The sequence below is a fragment of the Atractosteus spatula genome, chromosome 13 (genome assembly GCF_055471065.1).
Source record: "Atractosteus spatula isolate fAtrSpa1 chromosome 13, fAtrSpa1.hap1, whole genome shotgun sequence".
Lineage (NCBI taxonomy): Eukaryota > Metazoa > Chordata > Actinopteri > Semionotiformes > Lepisosteidae > Atractosteus > Atractosteus spatula.
Genome location: NC_142718.1, coordinates 18,891,124 through 18,911,640, shown reverse-complemented (window position 1 = coordinate 18,911,640; position 20,517 = coordinate 18,891,124). Strand labels below are relative to the sequence as shown.

General features: G+C 36.8%; 1 protein-coding gene across 1 annotated transcript in view; it reads right to left on the bottom strand.

Moving 5' to 3' along the window:
* The window catches only part of myo10l3 (myosin X, like 3), a 57,993-nt gene that overhangs the window by 28,776 nt on the left and 8,700 nt on the right, over positions 1 to 20,517 (bottom strand). Inside the window, exons 7-15 of the mRNA XM_088931146.1 lie at positions 20,332 to 20,432; positions 17,355 to 17,421; positions 15,653 to 15,745; positions 15,074 to 15,142; positions 12,058 to 12,140; positions 11,139 to 11,247; positions 9,696 to 9,776; positions 6,495 to 6,619; positions 5,141 to 5,255 (exon numbers count right to left, since the gene is read on the bottom strand). Coding sequence (XP_088787272.1) covers positions 5,141 to 5,255; positions 6,495 to 6,619; positions 9,696 to 9,776; positions 11,139 to 11,247; positions 12,058 to 12,140; positions 15,074 to 15,142; positions 15,653 to 15,745; positions 17,355 to 17,421; positions 20,332 to 20,432 — 843 coding nt within the window. The remainder of the gene's footprint in view (positions 1 to 5,140; positions 5,256 to 6,494; positions 6,620 to 9,695; positions 9,777 to 11,138; positions 11,248 to 12,057; positions 12,141 to 15,073; positions 15,143 to 15,652; positions 15,746 to 17,354; positions 17,422 to 20,331; positions 20,433 to 20,517) is intronic.

Below are 20,517 nucleotides of genomic sequence, written 5' to 3'. Positions count from 1 at the left end.
CTCAACAAAGCATTTTCTATGGCTGATTTTAACCCTTTTCATAGGCACTGGAACATTTCTTGTCATTGTAGTATCTTAAAGTAGTTCTAGACGCATTACAGGACAAATCAAACACTGGATCAGTTTTTATAATTATACTGTATTTAAATTACCGATGTGTTAACCTGGGAATATATTGAATTGTTTACTGAAGCAAATAATTAGTTTTATGATATATAAGCAGTAGTTAGAATGTAAAGAAATCCCAAAGACACTGTGGCCCTTGAAAAGTATGCGACTCTCAGTAATAATTCAGACCAAATAAGTCAATAGTTGATTCAACAAAATCATTGAGTTGTCATGTATAATGCAGACAAAAAGTAGGAGTGAGGATCCCTCTTGTGTCTTTCTGTTACCAGTTAAAACCATTATATGTTGGCTAACATTTAGCCTTCATTTTACTTTGGACAGGTAGACAGATATTTTAAGCATTCAGATGAAGTAAGTCATTTAATTTTAAGTTGTAAAATATGTTAATGCTGTCTAGCCTGTCCTTCATACAAACAGCCCCAAGGACTGAAACTCTTTGTCAACCTTCTGTCCTTCACTTCTACATGGACCACAACAAACAGTAGTCAGATTACTGAATATTAGATTACAGTCCATTAGTAAAACAATCTGTACCATGTCAACCATGAGTATACAGCATGTATTTTTTCATTCTGAGGGCTCCATTGATTTTCAGTGCTGCTTAGCAACATTTGCAAAAGTATAAAAACTTTTTGCCCAAGGGCGTACTTGCCTGATTCAGATGAGGCAATGTTGACTTATCAAGAGATCAGTTCACCTCATGTCTGCTCTCCTTCATTTTTGCCTGTTATATAATGCTTTTACCAGAACAATGCCAAACGCAGCAAGATTAAGTGTGCTCGATAAGCTCTAATGGCAGACCTGCAAACTCATGCAATGCACATTAGCACACTTTGACAAGCCGATATATGAGAAACTGTAGCTTTTGTATAGGCAGCTTGTAGCAGGGGTTGACTTTTTCATGCAGGGAAAACACAAGGATATTTCTTGGGAAATCTCTAAAACGGATATTAACTTGCAAAACATAGTACATACTGTTTTTATACAATATTTTCATGACCATTGACAGTAACGTCCTTCCCATTTCACCAAGGCTTGTGAAAAATCCATTCTATTCACCAAACAGTACAAACTATCTTATATAGGAACTATTGTATAGGAACAAGTAATAGGAAACAATCTCTGGACTTCTAACTTCCTAATATTTATTAGTGGAGCCTTCTTCTCCTTCCCTTACACCCGAAGGCTCCACAGCCGAAACGTTGTGTTTTCTTTCTTCTCTTTTCAGCATGGAATAAACCTATTACTTGCTCCTTTGCAACCTACGCATGCTGACGCAACTACCCACCTGAACTACTATTATTATATATATTAGGAAGTTAGAAGTCCAGAGATTGTTTCCTAAAATGGTGTGATAACCTTGTATTTACTTTAATGTAATTTAATGAAAAAACTTAAATGTTTTTAGCATCTCCCAATTATCTACCATAATTTGGACATATAATTTACTTGATTCTTATTGATTTTACTTGATATTGATTTTGGCCTGAGCAGGTTGATGTAACAACCAGTCTGTGGTTGAAACAGTTCTCACAGACATCTCGCAATTATTCCTTGCAAAAGCATCCAATCTAGGTGGCAATCAGACAGAAACCAGCACTGTCATATGACTCAATGTATATATCAATATATGATACAGTCATAATTTCAAATAGTGCACTAGGCAAAATAATTGAGAAAGAGAAGAAAATTGATTATCTTAAACATGAACTGTAGGAAATTTCAGATTACATTCATATTGTTGTGATATTTTAAATTCGGGCTGCTAATGAATAAATGAACTAATGAAAAGTTCAGAAACAATTTTCATTGGGATTGATTAGTTTGGGTCTTACCAATGGTAGATAAACTTGGATGTTGAAGTTGCTAAATAACACGAATGCAGGTAAACACATTCTGGTGTGTTTACTGAGGGAGTTAAGGGGTTAAGGCAAATGACCTTGAGTACTTTATAACTATGACACACTGAGAACAAATGGGAGCAGCACAGGGAAGGTTGTCCACTTCTGACCTCGCTGTAGAACAATGGAGCTATTTTACTGCTGAACAATCAGTGAGGCATATCCTTAGCAGCTCTGTGTGTTTGTGTGTGTGCTCAAGCTGAGATGCAAGGCCTCTGCATTTTGTCCTTTAAGGCACTAACAGAAAGCGACTCCAATAACTTCAATGAAACTACTAACAACAGATTTCTTTTTTTTTTAAAAAAGGCTGAAACCATTCCAAAGCTGTGATCCTTTTTAATTTGGAAAAGACCTCTAAGAATTTCTTTAAATTGTCAAAACGTTGCATTTTTATCTCACTCTTTACAAAGGCTCTGTAGTTTTGGAAAAAAGAAAATTACACAAGATACCCTTACTACATTTGGAGCTTTTTCTTGTATTTTAGAATAAAGTTCTTATTGGCAGGTACTAATTCAGAGTGCATAATGTGCCTTCAAAAATCAGAAATACATCCAATGGAATTGAGTACAAATAACTGAAAAGAAAGTATATTATAGTACATAATAGTATATTTATCTCAACATATTCTCAAGCAATGTCTTTTATGTATGCAAATGGGAATTAAGGTTAAATTATGTTAAAAGTATGCAAGAAGGAAAACTGTATTGTGAATAAAAAGCACTGACTAGCTTCAATACAAGACCAGCCCTGTGACAAACAGGACATAATAATGACCCACATTGTCGGCTCTACAGATATGTGGGAGTTGCTGATTCACTGAGACCAATTGGGAAGAAAGAAAACGGCATTCTGGAATCAATTAGGCACCAAGAGCAGGGGGAGTTTTAATGAGTGGAATTGAGTCCACTCAATATGTTTTTTTAGACATTTTCTAAACCATTCCACTTATCATTTTCTTCTTGATTAATCAAGTAATTTCTCCTTGAAACATCTCAGCAAGATATTCAATTCCTGTTTACAAAATTGTAGCCTAAAATCAGTGAAGATTAGGAGACTACCCTTTCTATTTCTTTTCTATACGCTCAGGGTTCATTTCCTTACAGTACTGGAGTGGTGAGGTTGCTCTAGAGATTTTCAAGCATGACAAGCCATGGGGTTGTGTATTTTTTCCCTCCCATATACAAAGCCAAGTTCGAACCCAGGATTAAGGAGCTTTAATCCATGAAGCCACTGATCCAAAGAAACATAGCAAAACAGGAAAAGACTCATGTGACTCAGCCACCTAGATCCCTATTTCATCAAGAGCTTTGCGTGAGAGGACCATATGAAAAATAAAATGCCAAACGGAAACTCCGCTTGTAACTTACTATGAACTCAGGCTCACAGACAGCATGAAGCATACAGTGTGTTGTTATCTCACTGATTATAATCGAGAAGCAGCACAACCGTAGAAAGTGGGAAGGTGTCGATGCCTAGCAGTGAGTCACAAAAAAGCTAACCACCACGGACAAAGAAACCTTAGTTACATAGCAGCGCGCATTTTGAGAGGAAGAAATTGCTTTCTTCATAGGGTAATTCAAGGCATCAGCATTCACTTTCTTCTGCATTGTTTTCAAACAACATTGTGTGAATTTTCGGACCCCCTGTTATTTTACAAAACATTAGCCACTCAAATTTGTTACAATGGAAAAATTAGATTCTTCCGGAGGGAATGGAATACATTTCCTCTTCCTCCATTTACCTTATAATACCTTAAAACTCAGATCACAGAATTTTTTTCAAACAGATGTGTTGCTGGAGCTCTTGGCTATGTGTTAAAAGTGACTTAAATATTGTAATCAAATAATCAGTTCCAAAAAGGGCCCTTTGACAAACATGAAACTAACCAAAAGATGCATATGATGTTCAGGAATGACATTCCTTTGACGACGAATAAAATTATTATAGCTGCATTCTCAAACGGCCCTAGACATTTATTGCTTAATCTGATAAAGACCTTGAGGTCAAAATGTTTGTCAAAGTCTACACTTTAGTATAATTTTCACAACAAAATTACATTTGGGTTATTTCAGCACGTTGAACTTTTTATTGCAAATTTGGTACATTTGGTACAAATTTGGTAGACTTTAAAAAAATCCAAGAATGATTCAGGAGGCAGAAAAAATAAACATTTGTCTCCTGCAGCCCAATGCACAAAATCTTTGCAATTGTATTAGCTACTGAGCAATATAATGAAACATTAATTACTCAGTAAGTAAGAGTGTATATAACATCATAAATGTTTGCTGGTTGACAAAACTAATTTGTGTCTGAACCACCAAGGCAAAAAAAAGATTAATAAAGCTATAATATAGTTAAAAACAACAAAATAGTGCTATCAACTGTCATTTATTTTATATATTTTAATCCTACAGTGTTCTACTCTTGTAGACCTTCAATTTGTCACCAGCATAAAGAGAGCCAAGAATGCAGAAACCACAAAAATGTCCAGGGCCTTTGATGACTTCTCGATAGAGCCTTGTTTCTGTGGGCTTATTATGGCACTCTGAACTCTCCAAACTTGGCTGGAAAAATACCAGCCTCTTCTGGGAAGTAGGATGAGACTTGTTTTCAAAATGCAGTTCAATAAATAACTAAAAAGGTTCCCTGGTGTTTTAGTCTGGTTCTAAGAAGTGAATCCTTAAGAAGTTCCTATGAAGTTAAAGCACATTAAGTGGGTATTTGGTAAACTACAGCATACCCTGAAAGAATAATGTTTGTCATTTATGTTTCTTACCATAACAGACAGAATTTGAGGATGATAAGTACAGTAATATAGACTGAGACAAACATATTTTTTACAAAAACAATAAATAGGTTTTACATTAATATCTAAAATATTGGGTATTATTTTTGTATTAATTCACAATTAAATGGTGCTTAAAGATGATTAGTGTTATATAGAGTGAATCTAGACAAAGGCACTCACTTTTTTCAAAATCACAAATGACACACGGACACAGGGACATGATAGTCTATGTCTAAAAACTGCAGATCTGCTTCCTTGCAGATGACGGCTATAGGCAGCACATTACTGTAGTAATATTCATAACGATTAATGACGTGGATACCTTTGTCTTCCCCAGCTGCCACTCCATTTTAGTGGCATCACGAGAGTTTAACAGGTCCAAGCATTTGCACTTCTCATCCCCAGTAGCGTTCTTTTCCTTCAGCAGCATTTTGTATCTGAAGCAAAGACAAAAAAGGCAAAAATGCCATGTAGTAATTTAATCACGAAGACATGAAGAAAAAAATCTAAAACATGGCTTCATCAGCTTCTTCAGTGTTTCATCAGCTTCCTCATTTTTGTTTAAACCAGAAGAAAACAACAATATGGATCATTAACTTCAGTAGAGATATTTGTTGCCATATTTATACGTGTATAGTTTCCCTCTTAATGACTAGTCAGGTTTTCAAATTTAGTAACTGAGATTTTTCTGAGGCTTTTCCACTGAGTAAGATGGAGTTTTATATTTGCATAACTGCAATAATTCTTTGATTACTGAGAAATTAAAACATTTTAAATGAATAAACAGGAATGTGTTATATCAAAACAACAATATAACTGCCTTTTTTCAACACTCAGAAAACTAATTCTACAATACTCATTTCTATTGTATTTTGTATTAACATGAGTTTGTTATAATTGCTGCACTTAATGTTAACAAATCAAAAGACTCTTAAGAGGATGCAGTGTTCACCCAACAGACATTTTTTAACAAAAGCAATTGTTCTGAAAACCGTATCTTATGTCTTGATAATCAAGTGTGAAAAGGATTAATTGGATGGTCTTACTGAAAGACCCAAATCCACTTTCAACTATGGAATATAAAAACACAGAAACTCCACTGAACCAAAGGGTTCATAAAAAATAAAACTTTTTTTTTTAAAAAATAAAACTTTTGTAAAGTCTTAGACTAGCCAAGTCAATCCCCATATTTAAATCCAATTGACCACACATTTTACAAGCTTAAGAAAGAACTGAAAAAAACCCAAGAACAGGTAAAAGCTCAAAGTGACTGCAGCAAAAGGAACAAATTGCAAAGCATTATAAAGGATTATACAAAGAGTTTGATGAGCACAAAGGATCATAGATGTCATTTAGCTATTTCCTATGCAACCAAATTTTGACTTTTACACTGAAATAAATTTAAAGTGAATGTGTCCCAGTACTTCTGATCACTTGAAGTTTCAAGTGACTTGAAATCACTTGGTTGAATGCAAAATATGTTTTAATTCCATATGATCGAATACAGTATATGTGTATGGATGGATTTATCCAAAACATACAGCATATTATTTTTTTATGTATCATTGATCTCAATAGCATAAATATAAATACCTTGACTGCAAAGTAAATGGTTTTGACCCAGTATGTTTGGATACACTGGCAGATATATCAGATTTCATAGGCCATTTTTCTACCTGCTGTAGAAATCCTTGAACTGCCTGCGAACAGGAAATCCTGCTCGCCGAATCTTCACAGTTTCCAGCATACCAGAATACCGCAGCTGGTTCAGAACTACTTCTGGGTTGAATTTATTGGGAGTCTGTTGAGAGAAACAACCAAACAGATGTCAAGTACTCGGACAATATTTATTACCTTTTATTAATATTTAGTACCTTTCAGACATAGGATTGGGAACACACTTTATTAGATACTAAATTTCAGGGAAAATAATCGTCTCTCAGTCTGCAGTTATTTCATTAACAAATGGAATTGCTAAAGCATATTCTCTAGCGGGATGACGTTTGCACTTTAACATTTACATTTTGCAAGACTACAAGTTCATGCAGAGCAAATGCCAAGACAAAAGGGAATATGGTTTATCTGATCTTTGGATGTAACTGATTAAAAACAGAAGGAGAAACATCATGGGTGGAATGTTCACAGAAAAGATACAATGCCATTTCTGTGACTCTGGTTTAGAATTGAGGATTATACACAGCATTGCCCAAGACAATTTGATTTCTGTATCTGACTCCATTTCTTCAGCACTGAAAATATAAAGACAAAAGCCATGTGACTTAATTCTTTCATTTAGCCAGGCAATGAAACCAAGTCTAAGTCCCAACAATGACCATTGGTTTGGCCTATTTCCTTCACTGCTAGGGGGTTAGGGGATTTAATATCAATCTTCTACCTAAAATTATGGAGCTTTCTTTCACCTTCACTTCAGTGCTAACTAAGGATTTGAATACAATTGATACTACAGTTGCATCGGGAACACGAGGGAAGACATAACAAAAATTAGAAGTAAAATGTAAGCACATCATTTCTTGTCATAGCTCTCTCTAGTTTAATCTGTCTCCCCATTAATATTTCTCTGCATTACAATTTCCTGTTTTTTTAAGTCGTACACAATGTTTTCAACTTGTACTCAATGAAAACAAGGCAGACAGGTGAAATACTATACACAGTCAGAAGCTCCCACTTACTAAGAGGCAAGTCATCATCAAAGATACTGAAATCTGAAGTTTTCCATGCTGATATCCTTGGCAAGGAAGAAGATCAATAGAGAATCCTGATGTTTTGTCATCAAAAAATTAAGGAGGTTGCATGATTGTTCCTTCTTCACTATATATCCACTGCATCTTTTCGCTGGGACATTTTTGGCAAAAACAATTATGTAAATACTGTTGTAACTTACAAATGTTTTCAAGGAAACATTGTGTGATCATATTATTATCGATTGCATTCAATAATAATAATGTGTGCTGTCTTGCAAAGCTGATCAGTCCTGGAGTTATCAAACTCTGGGATCAGATGGTTTTGCTTCAGACTCTTTCAGTATTAATGCTATATCATGAGATCTCTGATAGTGGCACCTGTTGAATGACATCTTTAGCATAAGAGCCTTCCCAACACTGGCACAGAACTACATAAGAAGCCCTTGTAATGATCACTATACAGCTGCCATGAATCACAAAGGCTTGGTCCTCCTATCACCCATTTTCTGATCCCTATATCACGGCTCAGAATTCCTCCACCAACTAGAGAAGCTCACTTCACACTGTTCACCTTTGTACTGAGCCCCTTTCCACTGTAAACTACTGTATTCTAGGTCACAGCTAGGAGGTGGTACATGAGGACAATCTTTATAACTTGGTATCACATAGTGTGGGGTTTATACATTGAAAAAGGGCCTAAAGTTGTACCTGGGTTCAGAAACAGAATCAGGTTTTGATTGTAAGAGTTGTAAGCAGACAAGAATGGCAGTGTTCTGTTAGCCACAATCCAGCAGTGGTCATCAGAGTTTCTGTTCACCCCTGCCAAGCATCCTTACTGGAACAATTGTTTGTCGTTCTTATAAACCTTGAAGTTTATATACATATTCATTAAGTTTATATTCATTAAACAATGTGTACAATATTAAACATATCAGAGAAATTACAACACATTAGGCATAATCAAGAAGTTTAATTTTTTAAGTTTTGAGTTCTGTTAAATTTTGTATAAGATATGCAAGTAAAATAAATCAGTTTTATATTCTTTGTCTAGAAGTGTTAACTTATTTTTCCTGTCTTTCGGGGGGGGGGGGGGGGGGGACGACTCTTTGAGATCCTGACAAAGTTTTACAAGTTGGCAAGGGCAAAAAAAAATTGTGTGTATACTATAACGCAGTTACATTATAGCAGTTATGACAACGCACCAGCAGACAAACTGCTTTACACAGAGGCTTCAGTGTATTTCAAAGTGAGGTGCATAGCCAGATGACAATGGAAAAAGTGCTGTAGTCTTTAAATCAATGGCTGTTCTTTCTGCCTTCGGACTTGTGAACCACGAAAGTACTGCTGCAGTAGTACAGGTTACGGGGTCAATAAGGGGGCTCATGGCAGCTGGAATGAGTGTCGGTCCTCTAACAGTGACCTTTGGCTTCTTGTAGAAGCTTTGGGGCTGAAAGAATGTGCTGTCAGCCAGGCTCCGTTGTTCTGTATTTGAGAAATACAAAGGGGCTCTTTTCATAGACCAAGGCAGCGTCTGGAACACTCTGTCCTCTTTCGAATTGTATCATTCTTTTGGAATAAAAATCCAAGCACTTAATATTTAGCTGTCCTATTTTTATTCTTCCATTATTTCTTACATTGAATCTGCTGAAATTTAGAAGAGACTGTACAACAGAGCTGAAGTGACTGTCTAATGAAGCAAATTGGAAGGAAATCTGGGGAGATTTCTGCTCATTTTTCCTTTTTTCCCTTGCCTACAGTCATCAAGTGGGAAAGCATGTCTCTGAAAATGTATAAAACACTTTCAGTAAATAAAGATCTAACTTACAAAACTCCAAGAAAGATGGTATTGCTAGACTGTTAACGATTGCATTAATTAAGCATTTACCTTATACAAATCCTATAGGATTTCATTTAACAAGTAAATGGTTTCAACCAACAACCATGTATCCCTTTTTCCCATTCCTGACAGCTGACTTTTATTTCTGCTTGCCAAAGACTGCCCTTTCTCAGAAACACTCTGACTAAAGCAAATATCAATGTAGACTTCCCTGGGATTTTTTTTAGAGAACGTTCATATTATACCTCCAACACATGTAGTGCAGAATGAAAGGACTGCCATAAAGTCCCAAAACATCCAGAGACAGTATTTTCAGGGGGCATATTTGCTTTACCTACCTTCTCCATGTTGGGTTTGATGCAGCGAACAAAGAAGGGATTGGAAGCACTCAGTGTAGCCATTAAAGAGTGAAGGGAGTCCTGCAGAAAGACAATTCCAAGCAACAAAATTAAAAACCTTTCAGGCTGTGTTGATATACTTCCACTTAGGAACATTACCAAACAGAGAACAACATAAAACCTGCATGTTGCACAAAGTAGCATAGAGCAAGGTTTTAATTTGGACAGCATTCATGAATCATCATACTTCTCATCACTTACAGTTCTGTGTAAACAGCATTGCCAAAAAGAACTTTTTGGCATTAAATAATTTGTGTTGTTGGGGAAACTTACTAATGCTAACTGAAAGATGGATTTACCACTAACATACACAAACACTCTGAAATGTGCAGCATGTCATGTTAACCACCAATATGGCACCATTCCAAATTAATGAGCTCCAATGTCTAACACCTCAGCTATCTTTAGCAAGAGGAGATTTACTCTGTTAGACAGCAAGGACCCTTGAACTTGGCTCCATCCACCTAACCCTCTTATTTTCAGACTGCATGTCTCCAGTCTGCACTAGAACGGGAGAGAAGAATGTCACACACATTCACCCAGGGCTGCTGTAATCCCCATGGTATAAGTCTTGAGCTAGGAGACAAAGCTATATCCCATGCCGAGTTTCTTTTTAGATGGCCACTTTTAAGTGAACCTGTCACTATGCTGTATTTCTACCTTATAAAATAAATAATAATAAAAAATACCATTCTTTCAATTTAAAACTTACAATCAGTATTTTTCAAATCCCTTCAATCTTTGGAGTTTGAGAAAATATTATAGTTTATACAGTGGGCATCCTACCATCACAGACTCATTTTAGCTGGAGTTTAAAATTGCATTCCTTTTTTCCTCTTTTGTGAACTATTGGTTCACTGTACACTGTACAGAGAGGCCAAAGGAAAGCCCTCATTACAGCATAATCATTTCATAGAAAATTTTCAGATTTTCTTGTTTTAAGAGTTTCTGTTGAAAACAACCCCTTGTATTCTACAGATGTAATATTTAAAATATATGCATCCAAAGCAGAGATCACACAGAAGTAAACAGGTAACCACATTTAGAAACCTGCTTATTTGGGGTCTTTCACTGTACTGTGAATGGCACCAATACTTTCATATGTCACATCTCAGCAATTTTGGTCTACACACTAATGCGGGCCCTTCCTGGCATTTCTGTCAAAGCTTCTGTCTGATTCTGGGAAGACAGTTCACTCTGACACTTTCACAGTGCTCAGCCAATTACTACCCACCAGCTACAACACAGCTGTGGTGCACCTTGGTTTACTTTGGTTTGTTCTGACCACTTCAGAGTCACTACATCTGTGTACGACTATTCAAACGATGCATCCCAAGCCCAACACCCCCTATCCCCCCTTGACACACTTTGTCTTTCTCTTACCCTGAACTGGGAGCTGACAGTGGGTTTGCGCCTGGCAGTGCCCATCTTCAGTGTCTCCTCACTATTCCTGCTGGCTACTCGCTCAAATAGGTCGTAAATGAAATCCAGCCTGAAACAAAAAACCCAAGACAACAGGCTTGTATTTGGTAAGGTTATAACACAGGCTTTTTGTTAGCATAAACAATGAGATTTATCATTGCAATGCATTGAGCGAGTTTACTTTATAACTCGGTACCATACAAGCAACACATACTAACCACACTGTATATACAATCAACACAAAAGATCATTAACTCTGCTCCCAATTAACCATTTAAAGGTTTGTACCTTACAGTTTGTATGTTATGGAAAAATAAGTCAACTGAGACACAGAAAAAATGATAAACTCTGAAGAATAAAAAGGTGAATATGTGATTTTATTAATCATAAAAATCTATCTAGAAGATTAAAAGCTGAGTACTACTGTAATTTGGTTTGAAGGTTTATTTTACAGTTTCTCTGAAAGGGTTAAAATAAGTATTGTTTTCATACGTTATACATTTAGAGGAACTGTTTATATGACCCTTATTTTCTATTTCTACTATATTTTCTTATGTCATCTTCTACGTATTGGAAAAATCATATTGGCTACTCTTTCTCTGAAGTGTGTCAGTGAAGTATGCAACACAGACATACCTCTTATTTCTTGACATGGCGCCTACCACTATCTCTTCAGTAACTGTTTACCTTTAACTATGTTGTTGTATTTAAGAATATTAAAACTAAAAACAATCAGCCAAGAATCAGAGAACACATACAGTAAGGTATGAAAAAACAACTAAAATATTGAAGAACACTGTGAACATTTTCCTAAAATATCCTACGTTTTCCAGCTAGTTCTATATTTTGAAAGGAATGTTTGTCTATTTTTATGGCTCACCTGCTGTCTTTCAGCATGTTCAAGATATCATCTCTGAATGTGTCCCTATTTTTCTCCAAAATCCCTTGCACGTCATACAGGACCTGGCAGGACCAGAGGCAATGCACATCAATTATCACACTTTATCAGCTGCCTAATGGAAAGAGAGATAACTGGCTGAAACCCCCCTCTTGTCCATAGAGCAAATTCACTCAAAACCTTTTCAGTGAGTGTCCTATTGTTACTGGGGTGTTTTCATAGTAGAGGATAAAAAAGGAATGCACACGATCTAACCACCTTTTAGTTTCATGCTGTTATGTTATATAGAGCCTGCCAACTGGGTGGTAGACTGTTGTGCTAATTCAGTCACCTGTTTAAATGTGCTGCCACACAGACATATATATAGCACTGGAATCTTTTCACCTCTCCAGTGATGACTTAAAACACTTACATTTATCCACACAGCAGCTTTAGCAACAACTGGTTTATTTGTAGGTGTGTGTTATAAGCATTGCATTTTTCTACACAGAGACACACATGGAACATTGTATTTACATTCATCATAGAAATTTCTTTCATGTTCTAGTTGAAAGCCTATTTCCTCAAAGGTTTATTAAGGTCCAGGCAGGTGACAAGGACCCTGTGACGACACATAAGTCCACACACTTAAGAGCACCTGTGGTTCTTCAACCATCAGCAGGAAAGAAATATTGGCTTCAATTTCCTGGGACTTGAAAATGAGTTCTGATGGCTGATTAAAAGCCAGACAAAACTCCAATGGCAAGGTATAATTGTACCAGATCTTTGAGTGAGGCAGAAGAGAAGAGGAATATTGATCAGAAGTATGCAGTGGTTTCAGGGCAATGCAGGAGTCCTGCATTGTTCAAGATACCAGACCTTAAAGGCATGCAGCCATGAGTCATGAGGCCAACAGTGGTTTTGAAAGGGCTATAGAGATGGGAGTTAATGTCGGTGAGTAAAAGCTGGGATGTATGGCAAAGTCGCAAGAAGTAAGCCAATGCTGAAAAAAACACTATCTTGCAGTAAATCCCACACGGAGTTTGCAACAAAGCATTTAAGCAATACATCAAACATGAAGCACAATGTTTTCTGCTGAGACAAGACAAATTGAAACATTTCAACAGTCAGTAGAAGAAATGACCCAAAGCACAAGAAAAAGCTATACTGGAGTGGTATAACAAGAAGAAAGTGAATATCCCTGTCTGGCTCTGTGAAATCTGTGTCAAGACTTGAGAACTGCTGTCTATCAATAATTCCCAACCAAGCTGACAGAGCTTGAGCAAATTTCCAAAGTGAAAAAGTTACACTACATTATAGTTCGATGTTGGTACCAATCTTTACAAAAACATTTTTTGCTGCCAAAGGTGCACACACTATGTATAGACAAAGGGATGTGAAAACATTCTGCAACCTTTTTTTTATTTAACATTTAACTTCTCGCACATCATAAAATAAGTAGTCTGAGCATTCAAGTTTTATTTAAAAATCCATCCATCCACTTTCTAACTACTTAATCCAGTAAAGATTCACGGGGGAGCCAGAGCTGGGCGCAAGTCAGGATACAGACAGGATGTCAGTACAATTTTCCCAGAAACCAATTAATCTACCGGTATGTCTTTGGACTGTGGGAGAAAACTGAGGCAAACATAGGAGAACATACAGACTCCACACAGACAGCACCCCAGGAACCGAACCCAGGAACCAAGTGATGCAAGGCAGCTATGCTAACCACTACACCAATACAATAAAAAAATAATTGTTCTGTGCAACAGGGCAACTGTCAGTATCCTTTTAAATACTTCCACTTCTTGTTATAATTTCCAAATAATAGACTATGATTTTATAAAAATGTGTAACCTGGAGGACAATTTATATACAAAATATACAGTAAATAATAAACTGGAATAACCCATAAAGGCAAATTTTTACATGAGCAAAGTAACACATCAGTAATAAATCTGCTGCAGATTTGTTTTAAAAAAACATTGTTTTTTTTTTGGCATTTACCTATGAACTCTCCACCAAACTCTCTCTTTAGGTATGAACACGCTTTTGAGAGTAGTTTAGCACAAAGGTGCTTTCTTTTCTCAAAGCACAAAGAAACAGCAGCCTAAAAAAATTCTTGAGCCAAATAATTATCATAAGTGAAAGTGCAAGGCATGCTGCTTCAAAGCTACCAAACTATACAGACATTCAGTGGGTGCCATCTCCTAAAGGGCATCTTCACAAAATGAACTTTCTGCTCTATAAAGTAAGGAGGTCCAGTTTCTCCTGCTGTCACACTGCCCACTACAGTGACCTTTCCATTCCAGAGTCTTTCCTGTTTCATTCAGCGGCAGACGCCAGAATCAGAGGCTGGCTACAGCATGTAATTGTGTAGGGCTCAGCTTTTGGCAGGACTCCCAGCTGTTTTCACTCATTGTTCTCAGAAGCAACTCATCCCTTTAGAATCCTAGCTTTCTAATTACTGAAAGATGAACCACTTCTGGCAGCATTGCCCCCTATCAGTTACTGTGAAACCTTGTTGCTGAATTCTGCGCTGGCATGCACCATATCTGAGGTTCTCAGACCTTCAGGAGTTTCTCAGCCCTGGCATACAAGGGGTATAGAGAAAAACCATAAAGATTTACTTTCTGTTTTCTCATGATGTATAGTGTAACAGGTAACATTTTAAAAGGGGAGGGGTCAATAGTTGAATAATAATAATAATAATAATAATAATAATAATAATAATAATAACTCCTTATACTTATATAGAGCTTTTCAGGACACTCCACTCAAAGCACTTTACAGGTTCCCCCAGGCTAGGGGGAAATTTGGCCAGGACACCCCTACTCTTTCCAGGAAACGCTCTGGGATAATGACCACAGAGAGTCAGGACCTCAGTTTTGCATCTCAATCAAAGGATGGCACCTTTTTACAGTATAGTGTCCCCATCACTATACTGGGACATTAAATTTATTTGTGGACACATGTATTAAGTCTTGCTGAGCCATAGTTTGATACAGTTATTTACCTCTCCAGCATAGTGCTTGATACCAAACTGGTGATCTGCCACCCTGGGTTTGACGTAGTAAGGGTTAATCTGTGGAAACAAAGACATTAGCCAACAACAATATGTCATGTTAATATTCTAGACACGATGTGATTTTAACCCAGTTGATTTGTAATATTTAGAGAAACAAATTCAGCTGGGTCTTCTCTTGTTTGTCTTCTATAAAAAGGCCCTGAACACAGGTGTTCTCAAGCCATGGCTTTGATACAGATTATCCAAGAGCTATAGCTTCTGAGATCAAATTTCTGCACTGCATGCTTGTGAGTGAAAATCCATGGGCACTTCACAATAGCTTTGTATGCACGCATATGATAGATCACCTCCCACCTTTTTTGTCATTAAACTGTTGTTGTCCAGAATTTTAAAAAAATGGGCAATGGCCTTTCTAATTGGTAGGGCTAGCTACAGTACCACTCAAAAACCTGTGCTGTAACAGAAAATGAAAAGGAGTTTAATCTGATGTAACTCACCATCTTCTGAAACAGACCCTGTCAAGCTCTACAAACTGAAATACTACATCAGTATTTTGATCCTACTTACAGCATGCCGACTGTGGAGCTTCTCCAATAATGTGTAGTCTGTGCCTTTGGGGAATCTGCTCTCCTCGTTTATCAGGGCCAGCATACCCAGTTTCTAACGGGAAGAGAGAAAGGTACACAGGTTTTAGAAGCCAATGCAAAGATATCACAGAAAATTGACTTGGATATCATTATTTTCTTTTGGTGCACTAAAATTACATTCTTGCCTGTTTCATGTTACCTCCCTTTAGGATTCTTTATTTAGAAGTCCCGAGCTTCTTAAAACAGTCCCATCTCACTTTAAATCTGAGTAAAAAGTTTATTCCAAAGAAGCAGAGTTAAAGAGAGACAGACAAAAGCAATTAACCCGACTTTATTAAGTTATATTAATTCCTAGGCCTTGTTATATCAAAGATATACTGTAAATTCTTACCCTGTTTTGATTTTGAGGAAATTCTGCATTTTGAAGAAAATATATCTAGCCTAATGTGGTGAAACAGTGTAGGGTACATGCACACTATGATTTAAAATATTAATCCATAAATAAAGTACTATTGCAGTGGCCTATTTATTAAATGTTTCCCATTTTCATATAAAAAAGACATCCCAGTTAGGCCTCATTCATTTTCTAAGCCTTTCTGTTCTAAGCCTTTCTAAGTGATGTGAAACATTCACATCACTATTTATACCCAATCCAATTAATTAAATAATACATTTATCTTATAAAGTGCTTTTTTGGACACTGAATTCAAAACTTTACAAGTAATGGGGACTCCCACCACCACAGGATATGTAGCACCTGCCAAGCTCACTACATATCGGCTATAAATTGAGAGGAGTAATGATGCCAGTTCATAGATGGGGATTATTAGGAGGCCACGATTAGTAAAGACCAGGGGAAAGTTTTACCAGGACACTGCAGCAACACCCCTACTCTTATTGAGAAATGCACTGGGATTTTTAATGACCATGGAGGGTTAGGACCTTGGTTTTATGTCTCATCCAAAGGACGGCACTATCCCTGTCACTATTATTATGTCCCCGTCACTATACTGGGGCATTAAGACCCACACAGACCACAAGGTGAGTGCACCCTATTGGTCCCAGTACCCCCTCCCCCAGCAGAAACCCTAGCTTTCCCAGGAGGTCTCCAAGTAAGCTTCAGTGGGTTGCCAGTTGAATTGCAGGGTAACATAGCTACTGGCTACTATTCTGAAAAGTTAGTTTTTATTAATAAATAACTGCAACTTAACAGCTCATCTCATTTTACAGTGCAAAAGCTAAAGTAGAAAGGCATGGTTCCTTTTTGTTCTTGTTTCATTATGATGTATTGTTTGAATCACCTATTATTTCTAAAGCCCCTAAATTAGGACTACCTTTAATTAAGCTAATTTTACTACTTACTGTGACTATGCAGGCTCTTTCTCTGCCAGAGATTCTAACCATTAGTCAAGCCTAAAGGCCTACAGTGAAGGAGTGGTGCTGATCAACACTACAAGCTCACTGGGGTTTCTGGTTGGCAACAAACCCCTCAACTTCCAACGCTTTTTAAAGAATCTTGGATCAAACCCACTAATTAGATAGTCCAGATTCAGACTGCAAACCGGCGACATCTGCCATATAAACGGGGACTATATATTAGGACTCATCCTTGACTCAGAACACCCCCTTATAGCAGTTAGGCAACTCAAGGTTCTATGTTTAAATGGAACTTAGTAAACTACCTTTTCAATGAGATCAAGGCACTCTGCATTATCCATCCAGTCAATGGCCTCCCAGTGGATTCCTTCCCTGTATAAGAATAAGACACAAGAGCTGACAACCAGAAGGACTCTAATAACTTTCATCTGCATCACAGACGCAAAGGCCTCTTACGAAAAAAAACAATATCACATTGACTGTGTTATTGCTGCCAGTCACAGAGTTTCTAATATTAATTTGTACCTAAGTGGTAGATCCAGTACAGTAACATTCGATTACTTTATTTAGTTTTTTAGGTAGCATATCAGTTTTGCACATTGCTGACCTTGGGCATTAATTATATAGAAATAAGAAAATGCTTTATTTTGGAGCAGCAGCAATGTACACAGTAAAATAAACTGACACAGAAGCTAAAAAAAAGACAGGACAGAGAAACCTGATGAATATATTAAATATTTTTGAAGGGGCAGTCCTGAGACATTCAAAGACCTATACGTTTGAACACAGCTGGTTCACAATACATCTTCACATACCAAACTCAGTTTCATGCTTGAATCTCCTGGCCCTGAACAGGCAGATAGGTTTGATCAGATTCTCTGGTTCAGTGGTTTGGGCTGCCTAGTGCACACACAGTATCAGAGACACAATAGCCATCTTGTTTGTGTATTCATGTGATTCAATGGCCTGTGACCAGCCCGCTAGCCCCTTTAGCAATCAAATTTTAAAATACAAAAAATCATCTGTCTTTAAATAAATGACTCGTTCAAACATCTGTCTCTACATACACCCCTCGACAACTACAGCATTAACTGTACACGAACTGTGCAAACAAAGAGCTCTTAAAGTCAAGCCTAGTGTGTGGGAACTTACACTATCTCTACATGTGAAGACAAATTTATAAAATTAATTAATTTATATATACACATGCTAGCACTGGCATATCCTATTACTGTTTTCATACACACATTTTTTAATTTTATAAAATACTACTTATTTTTAACTCACATGCTATGCAAATGCTATGCATTGCTGTAAAATGAGGACATCTGTCTGATTAGTTAAGGTCAGGTTAATGTTAGGGTATGTCTATACTGATTGTAGTTATTGATAAGTTAATAAATATTATTACATAACATGGTATACAAGATTTGAACATGAACTGTGGTTACTTTTCCTCTAGTGTTTTATTAATTCACTTGGGTTAGAATGTGGTAAACTTAAGGTCACATTTCTAAAGTTATGTAGTTCGGTGCCTGCAGGAGCTGTCAGTCTCTCCAGGTAGTAGTGTTGTTCTCTGCTTCCAACACATGAAGGCTGAGCGCCTACAACTATGTAACCCAATCCAAATGGCCTCAGTTTTTATGTTTACAAGAAATGATTGAATGTATTGTTAATTTTATATCTAACATACTGCTATAGAATAGGGTCTGTAACCCTGGTCCTGGGTAACCCAAATCCAGTTAGTCTTACACGTCACGTCTTTCTAAAGCTGTGAGTTATTGCTGAATCAAGCAAGTAATGTGTTGAATTATGTAAACTCTTTGCGGGCTCTTGAGAACTGCAAAATAATCAGAGATTCCCTTATATTATCTCTAAATTACTTAACAGATTATCTGCTTTATTGATCACAATGACATTGCTTCAGATCTTTGGAAATTAGCCGTTTGAACTGAGTCGTTTTGTCTCTCAAATGTTCAAAACAGCGGAAACAAAATATAAAGAACGATGAATTACAATAGAATTAGTCTACATGGAAGTTATTATTTTAAGTCACATGCAATGCAATGCTTAGCGAATCTGCAGGCTTAAGGGAGAATTGAACAAGCTACTCAGCTGTATTGTTGAATCCAATACTTTGGTTTCTTTCAAGAAACAAATGTATGAAACCTTTGAAACAATTCGCTATAAATTTGGGCTATATGGGCCAAATGGCCTCTCTCATTTGCAACCTTTCTTTTGTTCCTACAAAATGAAGATTTGCTTCCGGCCATCTTTTTTTCATGCAGGCACACATCAGCAAACCTTTCTTTTAGTTGTATGCCAGCAGTTATTTTGGCTCATATGCAAAGTGCAATGAAGATCATAGCAAGTCTATGCTAGAGTAATCAAACAGCTTTAAAAAAAAATCAGTGAATAAAACCATTTTCTGGTTGTAAAGCACTGCTATCAAACACAAGTTTGTAAGAACTTTACCAGACATACTGCATGTCCACTATTCAGGCCAAGGAACTTTGTGTTTTTTTTTAATTTACACAACATTCTAGTTTGCCGTTTGCTTCTACTACAATAAACAATATCCATGAGGACAATTACTCAATTTAATGAATGTTTTTTTTAAACAAGATGCATATAGCATAATTAAAAATACCACTATGGAAATACTTTTGCAATTTGAAAACTAGTTTATGCAATGTACTTTTATGGATATTGGCCCAATATTAAGCATTGCTGCCTTGCAGCTCTGGAGCCCTGGGTTCAATTATGAACCTGGGTTTCTGTCTGTGTGGAGTTTGTATGTTCTCCCTGTGTTCACATGGGTTTTTTCCAGGTGCTCCAGTTTCCTCTGACAGTCCAAAGACTAGTTCATTAATTGGCTTCTGGGAATGCTGACCCTGGTGTGAGTGCATGAGTGCTTCTGTCTGTGTGTGCCCTGTGATGGACTGGCATTCCATCCAGGGTGTTTCCTGCACTGTGCCCATTGCTTGCTGGGATAGGCCCTCCCACAACCCTGTATTGGATAATGCTGTTCAAACTGGATGGATGGATGGAAAGAATGAGAGGCATGTCATGTGATCTCAATTGACTCCCATGTTAATGAGATGAAAAAAAAATTACTTTAGATAATAAAATCAATAAATGTGTAAAATGAAGGCAATATTTTGGTAATGTAGTTTGTAATACTTAGTAGTTCTGTAATTATCGCAGAAGAAAAAAATCCATCTTAATTTGAGCCCCAAATTCAGAGAATGATAAGAAAGTCTGTTATTTCATTATCTTCACCTGTTGTACTCCAGCTGCTCCAAGGAGAAGATGTGCTTGTTAAAATACTCCTGCAGTTTTTCATTGGCGTAGTTGATGCTGAACTGTTCAAATCGGTTAACCTGTAGAGGCAGACAAAGACACATATGTCGGTAATTAAAACAAAAAAAAAACAACTGCAAACTAAACAAGAATCTATCCAGAAAA